The sequence below is a fragment of the Crinia signifera genome, chromosome 3, assembly GCF_055691185.1.
Source record: "Crinia signifera chromosome 3, ASM5569118v1, whole genome shotgun sequence".
Taxonomy (NCBI): domain Eukaryota; kingdom Metazoa; phylum Chordata; class Amphibia; order Anura; family Myobatrachidae; genus Crinia; species Crinia signifera.
This window is the reverse complement of record NC_139219.1, coordinates 335,545,048-335,559,614: the sequence shown is the minus strand read 5'-3', so window position 1 is coordinate 335,559,614 and position 14,567 is coordinate 335,545,048. Positions and strand designations below refer to the sequence as shown.

General features: G+C 51.7%; 1 protein-coding gene across 1 annotated transcript in view; it reads left to right on the top strand.

Annotated features, from left to right (window-relative positions):
* Positions 1 to 6,407: 6,407 nt before the first annotated feature.
* The window catches only part of TMEM214 (transmembrane protein 214), a 33,751-nt gene continuing 25,591 nt past the window's right edge, over positions 6,408 to 14,567 (top strand). Inside the window, exons 1-3 of the mRNA XM_083178935.1 lie at positions 6,408 to 6,629; positions 9,924 to 10,135; positions 10,770 to 10,920. Coding sequence (XP_083035061.1) covers positions 6,506 to 6,629; positions 9,924 to 10,135; positions 10,770 to 10,920 — 487 coding nt within the window. The 5' untranslated portion in view covers positions 6,408 to 6,505. The remainder of the gene's footprint in view (positions 6,630 to 9,923; positions 10,136 to 10,769; positions 10,921 to 14,567) is intronic.

The window sequence follows — 14,567 nt, the reverse complement described above, 5'->3', positions numbered from 1 at the left end:
TACACTACACACAGCACAGTATATGCACTTCACACACACACACACATCATATACACCACACAAACGGCACAGTATATGCACTACACACACACACACATCATATACACCACACAAACGGCACAGTATATACACTACACACAGCACAGTATATGCACTACACACACACATCATATACACCACACAAACGGCACAGTATATACACTACACACAGCACAGTATATGCACTACACACACACACATCATATACACCACACAAAAGGCACAGTATATACACTACACACAGCACAGTATATGCACTACACACACATCATATACACCACACAAACGGCACAGTATATACACTACACACACAGTATATGCACTACACATACACACATCATATACACCACACAAAAGGCACAGTATATACACTACACACACACACACAGTATATGCACTACACATACACACATCATATACACCACACAAAAGGCACAGTATATACACTACACACACACAGTATATGCACTACACATAGCACAGTATATGCACTACACACACACATCATATACACCACACAAAAGGCACAGTATATACACTACACACAGCACAGTATATGCACTACACACACATCATATACACCACACAAACGGCACAGTATATACACTACACACACACAGTATATGCACTACACATACACACATCATATACACCACACAAAAGGCACAGTATATACACTACACACACACACAGTATATGCACTACACATACACACATCATATACACCACACAAAAGGCACAGTATATACACTACACACACACAGTATATGCACTACACATAGCACAGTATATGCACTACACACACACATCATATACACCACACAAAAGGCACAGTATATACACTACACACAGCACAGTATATGCACTACACACACATCATATACACCACACAAACGGCACAGTATATACACTACACACACACAGTATATGCACTACACATACACACATCATATACACCACACAAAAGGCACAGTATATACACTACACACACACAGTATATGCACTACACACACACACACATCATATACACCACACAAACGGCACAGTATATACACTACACACACACACAGTATATGCACTACACATACACACATCATATACACAACACAAACGGCACAGTATATACACTACACACAGCACAGTATATGCACTTCACACACACACACATCATATACACCACACAAACGGCACAGTATATACACTACACACAGCACAGTATATGCACTACACACACACACACACACACATCATATACACCACACAAACGGCACAGTATATACACTACACACAGCACAGTATATGCACTACACACACACATCATATACACCACACAAACGGCACAGTATATACACTACACACAGCACAGTATATGCACTACACACACACACATCATATACACCACACAAACGGCACAGTATATACACTACACACAGCACAGTATATGCACTACACACACACACATCATATACACCACACAAAAGGCACAGTATATACACTACACACAGCACAGTATATGCACTACACACACACACATCATATACACCACACAAACGGCACAGTATATACACTACACACAGCACAGTATATGCACTACACACACATCATATACACCACACAAACGGCACAGTATATACACTACACACAGCACAGTATATGCACTACACACACACATCATATACACCACACAAACGGCACAGTATATACACTACACACAGCACAGTATATGCACTACACACACATCATATACACCACACAAACGGCACAGTATATACACTACACACAGCACAGTATATGCACTACACACACACACACATCATATAAACCACACAAAAGGCACAGTATATACACTACACACAGCACAGTATATGCACTACACACACACACACACACACATCATATACACCACACAAAAGGCACAGTATATACACTACACACAGCACAGTATATGCACTACACATACACACATCATATACACTGCACACACACATCATATACACCACACAAATGGCACAGTATATACACTACACACAGCACAGTAATTGCACTACACATACACACATCATATACACCACACAAACGGCACAGTATATACACTACACACAGCACAGTATATGCACTACACACACACACACACACACACACACACACACACACACACACACATCATATACACCACACAAAAGGCACAGTATATACACTACACACAGCACAGTATATGCACTACACACACACACATCATATACACCACACAAACGGCACAGTATATACACTACACACAGCACAGTATATGCACTACACACACACACACACATCATATACACCACACAAACGGCACAGTATATACACTACACACAGCACAGTATATGCACTACACACACACACATCATATACACCACACAAACGGCACAGTATATACACTACACACACACAGTATATGCACTACACATACAAACATCATATACACCACACAAAAGGCACAGTATATACACTACACACATCATATACACCACACAAAAGGCACAGTATATACACTACACACACACAGTATATGCACTACACATACACACATCATATACACCACACAAACGGCACAGTATATACACTGCACACACACACACAGCATATGCACTACACATATACACAGCACAGTAATTGCACTACACATACACACACATCGCATACCTCCCAACTTTTCATGTTAAGAAATAGGGACACTCGCGCGGCGAAGCCGCGCGAGCGCCCGAAAAGGGGGCGTAGTGTATGCAAATGAGGGCGCGGCTTATGCTAATTAGCCGCGACCTCATTTTCATACAAGAATAGACGCTGTGCGCATGCGCACAGCGTCTATTCTACTACATTGGGGGGTCTCCCAACTGCCACCCCCCTGCAGCGGGACAATGCCTGCCGCGGGTGGGACGTCGGGACAGGACCCGAAAATCGGGACTGTCCCGACGGAATCGTGACAGTTGGGAGGTATGACATCGTAAACACCACACAAATGGCACATTATATAGTGTTTTTGGGCGGGCAGGGCGCCGGGGGGCAGACCGGGCCCGCCGACATCACACTTGTGGGCAGTCCCGGGCCACCGATGTCACAAAAGGGGCGGTCCTGGGCCGCCGATGTCACAAAAGGGGCGTGCCCGGCCACAATGCCATGAAAAGGGGCGGGCCCGGCTGCCTCCGTCACTAAAGGGGGCGGGCCTGGCCTGGCCTCGCCGAAGTTGCCGTGATGTCGGGGAAGCACCAGGCATCGCCGTCTAAGGCGGCGCTGGGCTTCCCCGTGCAAGTCGTCGGGGCAGGCACCAGGCTGTTTTAGCGGGGTGCTGGGAGGTGCAAACACTGACGCTACAAAGAAGGAACCTAGAAGAGCGTATTGCGCCAAACATGACATTACTCTCTACCCAGAGAGTAACACACAATAGGCCTGATTCTGGTTCACTCAGTAAGCTGCGGGTCCAACAGTGCTGCCCCACTGAAATAACCCCCCCCCCCCCGTATTCCCTCGCACCCATGTGGCGGCGGCTGCCATCATGTAACGTCAACCGCCTGCCCCGGCACACTGCGCCACGGCATCTGCATGGGAACACCCATAACACGCTGGGCGTTCCCATGTCCATGCTCTGGCACTGCCCCCCCCCCCATGCGAGCGTCATGCTGGTCGGTGAAGGTGCCCGGCACAGAAGCCCTTCACATGCGCATATAAGAAAATGAGCACCATCGGTCCCCGGTGCGAACGCGCAGGGGAGTGAGGGAATTACAATGAGGGCCAATGTCCTGCTCATTGAGAATTGGGATTCCCACGGTCTGCCAGGTCATCTACCCGGTGACCCCTGCAAACTACAGATACTGTACTTATTCATAATGGTAATTATAATATGGTGATTGTGCCCACTTTACCCGCATATTTCATGCCCAAACCAGCGTTGGGCCAGGCAAATACACTTGGGTCATATGCTAGTGACACCCGTCTGTTGATTTCAGGTGTAAACTTTATGGCCCAAGACTTGTTAACCCTTGCAAAACTGCAGCTACTTATTTAAAATCATTAAATATGGTGCATGTGCCAACTTTGTCAGCATATTGCATGCCCAAATAAATGTTGGGCAATGCAAAACATCCCCTCCAACATCTGAAGGGCAGAAATTGGTACACATTCAGAAAAGGGGCGTGGCCTCATGGAAAGGAGGCGTGGCATCACAAAAAGGGGTGTGGTATTACACATTATACCACACATTGTAATGCCTATTACACATTTTAGTAAACGCTGTAATGCCAATTACACATAAGGCCACACACCGTAATGCCATACCTCCCAACATGACCCTCTCCAGGGGGGACACAATGCTCTGTTTCTGGACTTCCCTTGTAATGTATGATTGCCATCACCTGTTTCAAACAGGTTAACTCACAGGTTCTCAAAGTCAGTCCTTAGGACCCCACACAGTTAATGTTTTGCAGGTCTCCTCACAGAATCAAGTGAAATAATTAGTTCCACCTGTGGATCTTTTAAAATGTGTCCGTGAGTAATGTGTGCACCTGTGCACCTGCTGGGTGACCTGGAAAACGTGAACTGTGTGGGGTCCTGCGGACCGAGTTTGAGAACCACTGGGTTAACTGATAAGAAAGTTGCTGCAACACATTGCAAAGGGGTGTGGGTTGCTCGTTGCTAAGAGGGGAGAAATTGGTCGTTGCCAAGGGGGAGTCGCCGGACTCACACAATTGAAAGAAATGACAGCCGGGCAGAAAGTGTTGTCTGTGCGCTGCCCGGCTGTAGCAGCAGCCTGGTCCGTCGCTATTTTCAATTCTCCCGCCACTGGACAGCCACAAGCCAATAGGAGCTCGTGATCCGGCAGCCGCTCCTGATTGGCTGCCAGACAGCGAGCTCCTATTGGCTTGCGGCCGTCCAAACTAGGGATAATTGATAATAGCGACGGAGCAGGGCATGGTCACCAGTAGGGATGCCAATCCCGGGGCATTTTCTCAATCCCGGAATTCGGGATTGAAAAATGAATCCTGGGATTGGCTTCTCTAATATAAAAAACACGCCTCGGCTGCCCCGACTGATGCGTGGTGCGGCCGGGAGTCGGGTGGGTGTGCGAGCTGGGTTGATGGGGAGCGGGCTGGTCCACTGGTCAGCCTGGTCCGCTGCTGGGTGGGTGGGCGCCGGCGGTCCGGTCTGTGACTGGGCGGGTGTTCGTGCCGGGGACAGTATGGAGACATCCTATGTGGCCTGCGCAGCGTGACCTCTGACGTCGGCAGGTTGCGCAGAGTTGCACTGCCCGGGACGGGAGAAGCCGGGCAGCTGCTGAGTAAAACCGGTACCGGCAAATTCGGTGCTGTTGGAGGGTTTGGCAAAATACACTCGGGTCACATGTAGGTGACTCCCCTCTGCTGATCTGTAGGTGACCCCCCCTCTGCTGGTCTGTAGGTGACCCCCCTCTGCTGGTCTTTAGGTGACCCCCCTCTGCTGGTCTGTAGGTGACCCCCCTCTGCTGGTCTGTAGCTGACCCCCCTCTGCTGATCTGTAGGTGACCCCCCTCTGCTGGTCTGTAGCTGACCCCCCTCTGCTGATCTGTAGGTGACCCCCCTCTGCTGGTCTGTAGGTGACCCCTCTCTGCTGGTCTGTAGGTGACCCCCCTCTGCTGGTCTGTAGGTGACCCCCCCTCTGCTGGTCTGTAGGTGACCCCCCCCTCTGCTGGTCTGTAGGTGACCCCCCCTCTGCTGGTCTGTAGGTGACCCCCCCTCTGCTGGTCTGTAGGTGACCCCCCCTCTGCTGGTCTGTAGGTGACCCCCCCTCTGCTGGTCTGTAGGTGACCCCCCTCTGCTGTTCTGTGGGTGACCCCCCTCTGCTGGTCTGTAGGTGACCCCCCCTCTGCTGGTCTGTAGGTGACCCCCCCTCTGCTGGTCTGTAGGTGACCCCCCCTCTGCTGGTCTGTAGGTGACCCCCCCTCTGCTGGTCTGTAGGTGACCCCCCCTCTGCTGGTCTGTGGGTGACCCCCCTCTGCTGTTCTGTGGGTGACCCCCCTCTGCTGGTCTGTAGGTGACCCCCCTCTGCTGGTCTGTAGGTGACCCCCCTCTGCTGGTCTGTAGGTGACCCCCCTCTGCTGGTCTGTAGGTGACCCCCCTCTGCTGGTCTGTAGGTGACCCCCCTCTGCTGGTCTGTAGGTGACCCCCCTCTGCTGAGATCAGGTGTAATGTTGTGGCCCAATACTCATTAGTCCCTGTGTAAAAGTGAATTCTCTGAACAAGAAGCCAACTTCAGCCTCGTTGTGACCACGCCCCTGGTCCCGGTGACGTCGCCATAGCAGCACGGACGTGGCGGAGACAGCTGTGACATCACTGAACCTGCGTCATCTGAAGCCTCCGCTAATCCCTGCGCGCCACGTCTGATGTGGCTCCGGAAGAGGCGGGGCCTGACGCAGGAAGTGACGTAGGGCTGCCAGGACTGAGTGTGCACCGAAATCATGGCGTCCGGAGCAGCTGACGGAAAGTGGAAGCTGGTGGGAAAGAACAAGAAGAATGGAGACCGGAGGAGGGCGCTAGGGGAGAGCAACGTGGTGCCGGCTGCGGCCTCCTTCTCTGCCGGAGGTATGAGGTGCCGGTGCCTCCTATACAGCCACGGGGATCTCCCAGCATGCTCCTGTCATCTTCTTCCTGAGCATGGAGACTACATCTCCCAGCATGCCCCTCTCATTCTCAGGAGGGACTACAGCTCCCAGCATGCCCCCCTCATTCTCAGGAGGGACTACAGCTCCCAGCATGCCCCCTTCATTCTCAGGAGGGACTACAGCTCCCAGCATGCCCCTCTCATTCTCAGGAGGGACTACAGCTCACAGCATGCCCCTCTCACTCTCAGGAGGGACTACAGCTCCCAGCATGCCCCTCTCACTCTCAGGAGGGACTACAGCTCCCAGCATGCCCCTCTCACTCTCAGGAGGGACTACAGCTCCCAGCATGCCCCTCTCACTCTCAGGAGGGACTACAGCTCCCAGCATGCCCCTCTCACTCTCGGGAGGGACTACAGCTCCCAGCATGCCCCTCTCACTCTCGGGAGGGACTACAGCTCCCAGCATGCCCCTGTCATTCTCGGGAGGGACTACAGCTCCCAGCATGCCCCTCTCATTCTCGGGAGGGACTACAACTCCCAGCATGCCCCTGTCATTCTCGGGAGGGACTACAGCTCCCAGCATGCCCCTCTCATTCTCGGGAGGGAATACAACTCCCAGCATGCCACTATCATTCTCGGGAGGGAATACAACTCCCAGCATGCCACTATCATTCTCAGGAGGGACTACAGCTCCCAGCATGCCCCTCTCATTCTCGGGAGGGACTACAGCTCCCAGCATGCCCCTCTCATTCTCGGGAGGGACTACAGCTCCCAGCATGCCCCTGTCATTCTCGGGAGGGACTACAGCTCCCAGCATGGACTACAGCTCCCAGCATGCCCCTGTCATTCTCGGGAGGGACTACAGCTCCCAGCATGCCCCTGTCATTCTCGGGAGGGACTACAGCTCCCAGCATGCCCCTGTCATTCTCGGGAGGGACTACAGCTCCCAGCATGCCCCTCTCATTCTCGGGAGGGACTACAGCTCCCAGCATGCCCCTGTCATTCTCGGGAGGGACTACAGCTCCCAGCATGGACTACAGCTCCCAGCATGCCCCTGTCATTCTCGGGAGGGACTACAGCTCCCAGCATGCCCCTGTCATTCTTAGGAGGGACTACAGCTCCCAGCATGCCCCTGTCATTCTCGGGAGGGACTACAGCTCCCAGCATGCCCCTGTCATTCTCGGGAGGGACTACAGCTCCCAGCATGCCCCTTTCATTCTCGAGAGGGACTACAGCTCCCAGCATGCCCCTTTCATTCTCGGGAGGGACTACAGCTCCCAGCATGCCACACTCATTCTCAGAAATGACTACAGCTCCCAGCATGGCCCTCTCATTCTCAGGAGGGACTACTGCCCCCAGCATGGCCCTCTCATTCTCAGGAGGGACTACAGCCCCCAGCTCGCCCCTCTCATTCTCAGGAGGGACTACAGCCCCCAGCTCGCCCCTCTCATTCTCAGGAGGGACTACAGCTCCCAGCATGCCCCTCATTCTCAGGAGGGACTACAGCTCCCAGCATGCCCCTCTCATTCTCAGGAGGTACTACAGCTCCCAGCATGCCCCTCTCATTCTCAGGAGGGACTACAGCTCCCAGCATGCCCCTCTCATTCTCAGGAGGGACTACAGCTCTCAGCATGCCCCTCTCATTCTCAGGAGGGACTACAGCTCCCAGCATGCCCCTCTCATTCTCAGGAGGGACTACAGCTCCCAGGATGCCCCTCTCATTCTCAGGAGGGACTACAGCTCCCAGCATGCCCCTCTCATTCTCAGGAGGGACTACAGCTCCCAGCATGCCCCTCTCATTCTCAGGAGGGACTACATCCCCCAGCATGCCCCTCTCATTCTCAGGAGGGACTACATCCCCCAGCATGCCCCTCTCATTCTCAGGAGGGACTACATCCCCCAGCATGCCCCTCTCATTCTCAGGAGGGACTACATCCCCCAGCATGCCCCTCTCATTCTCAGGAGGGACTACATCCCCCAGCATGCCCCTCTCATTCTCAGGAGGGACTACATCCCCCAGCATTCGCCTATCAATCGCAGGAGGGGCTACAGCTCCCAGCATTACCCCTCTCTTCATTCCCTACTGAGACTACAGCTCCCAGCATTACCCCTCTCTTCAATCTCAGGAGGGATTACAGCTCCCAGCATTACCCCTCTGTTCATTCCCTGGGGAGTCTACAGCTCCCAGCATACCCCTCTCTTTATTCCCTAGTGAGACTACAGCTCCCAGCATTACCCCTCTCTTCATTCCCTAGTGAGACTACAGCTTCCAGCATTACCAATTCCCTAGTGAGACTACAGCTCCCAGCATACCCCTCTCTTCATTCCCTACTGAGACTACAGCTCCCAGCATTACCCCTCTCTTCATTCTCAGGAGGGACTACAGCTCCCAGCATTACCCCTCTGTTCATTCCCTGGGGAGTCTACAGCTCCCAGCATACCCCTCTCTTTATTCCCTAGTGAGACTACAGCTCCCAGCGTTACCCCTCTCTTTATTCCCTAGTGAGACTACAGCTCCCAGCGTTACCCCTCTCTTTATTCCCTAGTGAGACTACAGCTCCCAGCGTTACCCCTCTCTTTATTCCCTAGTGAGACTACAGCTCCCAGCGTTACCCCTCTCTTTATTCCCTAGTGAGACTACAGCTCCCAGCATTATTACCCCTCTCTTTATTCCTTAGTGAGACTACAGCTCCCAGCATTATTACCCCTCTCTTTATTCCTTAGTGAGACTACAGCTCCCAGCATTATTACCCCTCTCTTTATTCCTTAGTGAGACTACAGCTCCCAGCATTATTACCCCTCTCTTTATTCCTTAGTGAGACTACAGCTCCCAGCATTATTACCCCTCTCTTTATTCCTTAGTGAGACTACAGCTCCCAGCATTATTACCCCTCTCTTTATTCCTTAGTGAGACTACAGCTCCCAGCATTACCCCTCTCTTTATTCCCTAGTGAGACTACAGCTCCCAGCATTACCCCTCTCTTTATTCCCTAGTGAGACTACAGCTCCCAGCATTATTACCCCTCTCTTTATGCCCTAGTGAGACTACAGCTCCCAGCATTATTACCCCTCTCTTCATTCAGTACCTCTCCCAGCATTACCCGTTCAGTCCATGGAGGAGGGGTAGGTGACAGTCCCAGTGTGCTCGTTCCCAGGGGGTGAAGGTGTGTGGGGGTTGGGGGTGCTTGGCCCCTGTGTAGGCTTATGTATTGGGGACTGGAGGGCAGATTTAACACACAGCGAGGGGTCTGACCAGTGCCTGTCTGTGTTTCCAGTGCCCATAAACTCATCAGTCTTCCAGCTGGGATTTGAAAAGATCATGAAGAAGCAGAACAAGGAGCAGGTCCCCCCAAGCAGCAGCGCAGAGACCCAGCAGAGCAAGAAGCCACCACCAAGCACAGGGAAGAGTTCTAAGAGGGTGTCTGGTGGGAGCAGCGCTGCACCTGTGCCGGGGAGATTCCCCACGCTGGAAGAGGCTCTCCGGGCTGTGAGTACAGATACCACCCCAGTCCTGTGTGCGCTGGCAGCTTAGCTCCCCATGTAACGGTCACGCTGGAAGAGGCTCTCCGAGCTGTGAGTATAGATACCACCCCAGTCCTGGGTGCGCTGGCAGAGGCTCTCCGGGCTGTGAGTACAGATACCACCCCAGTCCTGGGTGCGCTGGAAGAGGCTCTCCGGGCTGTGAGTACAGATACCACCTCAGTCCTGGCTGCGCTGGCAGAGGCTCTCCGGGCTGTGGGTACAGATGCCACCCCAGTCCTGGGTGCGCTGGCAGAGGCTCTTCGGGCTGTGAGAACAGATACCACCCCAGTACTGGGTGCGCTGGAAGAGGCTCTCCGGGCTGTGAGTACAGATACCACCCCAGTCCTGGGTGCGCTGGCAGAGGCTTTCCGGGCTGTGGGTACAGATACCACCCCAGTCCTGGGTGCGCTGGCAGAGTCTCTCCATGTGGGGACAGGGTGATACTGGTATCTGCAGTTGGCGTATTACATGAGCTTCTAGCATTGTATAATAAATGATGTAACCTCACCATTTGGTGCAGCACTGTACAGGGAGTGCTAGAAAACATGTACTGTCGGCAATGCTGGAGAACACTAACCTTTCCGCTTGGTCTGTTGTAGCTGGACGTGAAGGCGCTTCAGAAGGAGTTGGAGAAGAGTCAGAACATGTTCCCTGAGAACCCTCAGATCTGGGTGAAGGACCTGGCAGGTTACCTGAACTACAAGCTGCAGACGCCCAGGGGCGACCCTGTGCCCGCCCAGCAGTCTCACGGTCAGTACCTCACCCTGCTCTGTATAGTAACGGGTGCCCAGAGCTCACACTGGACTCGTGATGTTCTCTGTTGTTGAGGGATGATTTCTGTATATTGGCCATTTGTGCAACTGAATGTGTTTTTACAGATCTCTAGTGATAACTGTCTGTACAGGGGGAACGTTGCTGATTTCCCTGTGGGTACAGACATCGTGCGGTGATTTGTCACTGTCCTGCATGGTGACCTGGAGTGTTTGTGCCACCACATATAACGTCATGTTGTCACATGTAAATGGCTGAATATATTGCACAGTATATTTCTGCTGCAATGACATGGGACGAGTGTCTCAGCTGTGTTGGTCTTCCTATATAGATGGCTTTGCCGGTGGGTCAGTGACAGGCAGCGTAGCATGAGAAGCACATAGTGCATCATTCTCCTAGCTGAGGTCAGTGTGGGGAGGTCAATAGGTGGCAGCAGATGGAAGATAATGCATGGTGTGATCACCATCTAGTGGCTGCACAGGGTAGTAAGCCGTGCTTGTGTTCTGTGCAGGGCCGGATTTGTCACTAGGCCCGTGAGGCACGGGCCTAGGGGTGGCACCTATCATGGGTGGCAGCCGCCGGGCAGGCACCTGCTGTCACCCAGTACAGTATGTCAGTCGGACACTTTTACAGAGCGCCCGCTTGCCGCGGCTCCTCAGTGCAGGGAGGAGCTCTCTGCATCCCCACAGCTGTGCCTGCACTCATGTACTGCCCGTGTGCGCTCAGCGCTGCTGCTGCTGTGGGCTGCTGGCTGCCGCCGGCAGCCTGAAGCTACAGTTCTGTCCCTCCCTCCTTCAGAGCAGTTCATGCAGACAGTATGCCTGCTCGCCTCCACACACTGACAGCCTGAAACTCCGAAGGAGTCTGCCCACACAGGCTGTGAAAAACTGTTATCTACTAGTCTGTGTTACTTTCCGTTCCTTGCAAGAGGCAAGGAACTATTCTCCGTGCACAATACCGAGCCCTCCCTCCCCTCATATTGCTGCTGCACGGAGAGGAATGTGTCTGGAGCAGACACTTTAACTGTTTGCATCATTTCTATGAACAGTAAGTGCTACTAAATTTTAACGTTAAAAGTGTGTGCCTCTGTTTACCAGAGCTAATTATTATGTCTCCAACATCAGTGTACTATATATAATCTAATCTTGTGGGGAGGCAACGTTTCGTGGCAAAGGATACCAATTTATGAAGGTGCCAATGAACCTGGCATTGTTCATTGGCACCTTGATAAAGTGACATCATTTGCCAGGAAACGTTGGTAAACCCTTTGCCTGCTGTGTATTCTTTGCTAGTGCCACCATCCCCCCCACAAGTTATTGTTTGCTCGACCCCCGGATTGGAGGCCCAGCTTGGAGGGCACAGCACTTATTACCATTTTCATAATCTGTTGCCTATTTTGGGGGGTGTGTTAAGGCCCATACACACTAGAAGATTTTCGTTTCCAAAGACTTTGCCAAAATCTCTGATGGATTTATCTATCACCAAAGTAGTGCGTACACACTGAGCTATTTTCCCCCAAAGAGCAAGAGATTTTCAGGAGGCGAAAGACTTTGCTGAAAATCTTTCATATAAAAGGATATTTACATAATGGGAGGGGTTAAAATTCCAAGGGTGAGAGCAGGGGCCATTTTATTCAGTGTATTTCTTTTCTTGGGGCCTGATTCAGAACTGATTGCTGGGCTGCGTATATTCGTAGCCCAGCGATCAGGTAAATGCTGTCCTGCCCAGGGAAATCCCGCCCATGTGCATAGCTACGATTTTACTTGCAGCCGTATTGCCCCTTACACGTTATGCCACACATCATAATGCCCATTACATGCTATACACACCAGTACACCTTATGTCACACACCACAATGCCAATTACACATTATGCCACACACCATGATGCCCATTAAGCCACATACCATAATGCCAGGGGCTTCATGCTCGATCCCAGGGCCCTTCATGATCGATGCCATGGGTGGGGGTGAAGTGCTCGTTGCCACGGGGGAGTTTAAGAGCTGTGTATATATTACTGCATTATAAGTATCATTGGTGGCCAGTGGTGCTATTAATATATACATTGCTGGCATGTGCCAGCAATGTATATATTACTGGCTTATGTGTCATTGGTGCCCAGTGGTACAGTAATATATACATTGCTGGCATGTGTCAGCAATGTATATATCACTGCCTTAAAACAAAATCATTGGTGCCCAGTGGTGCAGTAATATATACATTGCTGGCATGTGCCAGCAATGTATATATCACTGCCTTAAAACAAAATCATTGGTGCCCAGTGGTGCAGTAATATATACATTGCTGGCATGTGCCAGCAATGTATATATCACTGCCTCAAAACAAAATCATTGGTGCCCAGTGGTGCAGTAATATATACATTGCTGGCATGTGCCAGCAATGTATATATCACTGCCTCAAAACAAAATCATTGGTGCCCAGTGGTGCAGTAATATATACATTGCTGGCATGTGCCAGCAATGTATATATCACTGCCTCAAAACAAAATCATTGGTGCCCAGTGGTGCAGTAATATATACATTGCTGGCATGTGCCAGCAATGTATATATCACTGCCTCAAAACAAAATCATTGGTGCCCAGTGGTGCAGTAATATATACATTGCTGGCATGTGCCAGCAATGTATATATCACTGCCTCAAAACAAAATCATTGGTGCCCAGTGGTGCAGTAACATATACATTGCTGGCATGTGCCAGCAATGTATATATCACTGCCTCAAAACAAAATCATTGGTGCCCAGTGGTGCAGTAACATATACATTGCTGGCATGTGCCAGCAATGTTTATATCACTGCCTTAAAAAACCTTCATTGGTGGTCAGTGGGGTTATGCTCCACACAGCAGGAGCAGGGAGCAAGCCTGGGGGTGGGGGGCTTTCTGCTGGGGGCGGGGCGTCCTGCCGAGCTGTATGTCCGGCCAGGGGAGTGGAGGAGAACCTGTCACTGACACTGTGCAGCAGCAGCAGCAGCGTTGGAGCCAGGACAGGAGAAGAGACAGGCAGCGTTGGAGCGGGGAGGGGTGAGTATGAACAGGGGGAGGGAGCGGGCTGTCAGCTGGACTGAAAGACTTTCAGCTTTCAGTCGGCTGCTGTACACACTTGGCGATGATGGCTGAAAAACCAGCCATCATCGCTAGGTGTGCTGGTAAAACCAGCAGATTGCCCACCTCGTTAGCGAGGATGCGGGAGCGCGCATCCTCGCTAGTCGGCAATCTGGGGGGCATACACACCAGGCGATTTTCAGCGGAAAATCGCTCAAAACGGCTGTTTTGAGCGATTTTCAGCTGAAAATCGTCAAGTGTGTATGGGCCTTTACACCACAGCACTGCAGCCAGGAACCTCATGCTCCTCAGATTATGATCACTCAGAATAGACACGAGCTGAGAGGCCAGAGATGTGATTCCTGCATACAGGATCTACGTTGGCAGCTGCTTTACACCCTAAAAATGGTCCTAACTCACCATCTATAGGCACTCCTTTACCTTTCCCAAAACGTCCGCATCCTGTGAATCACATGCTAATGAGTCCTCACTACGAGCAAAACCCAAAATCAGTTCCTGTGCATTGCACCAGTGACGCATATGCAGTGTCCCTATAATTATTCAATT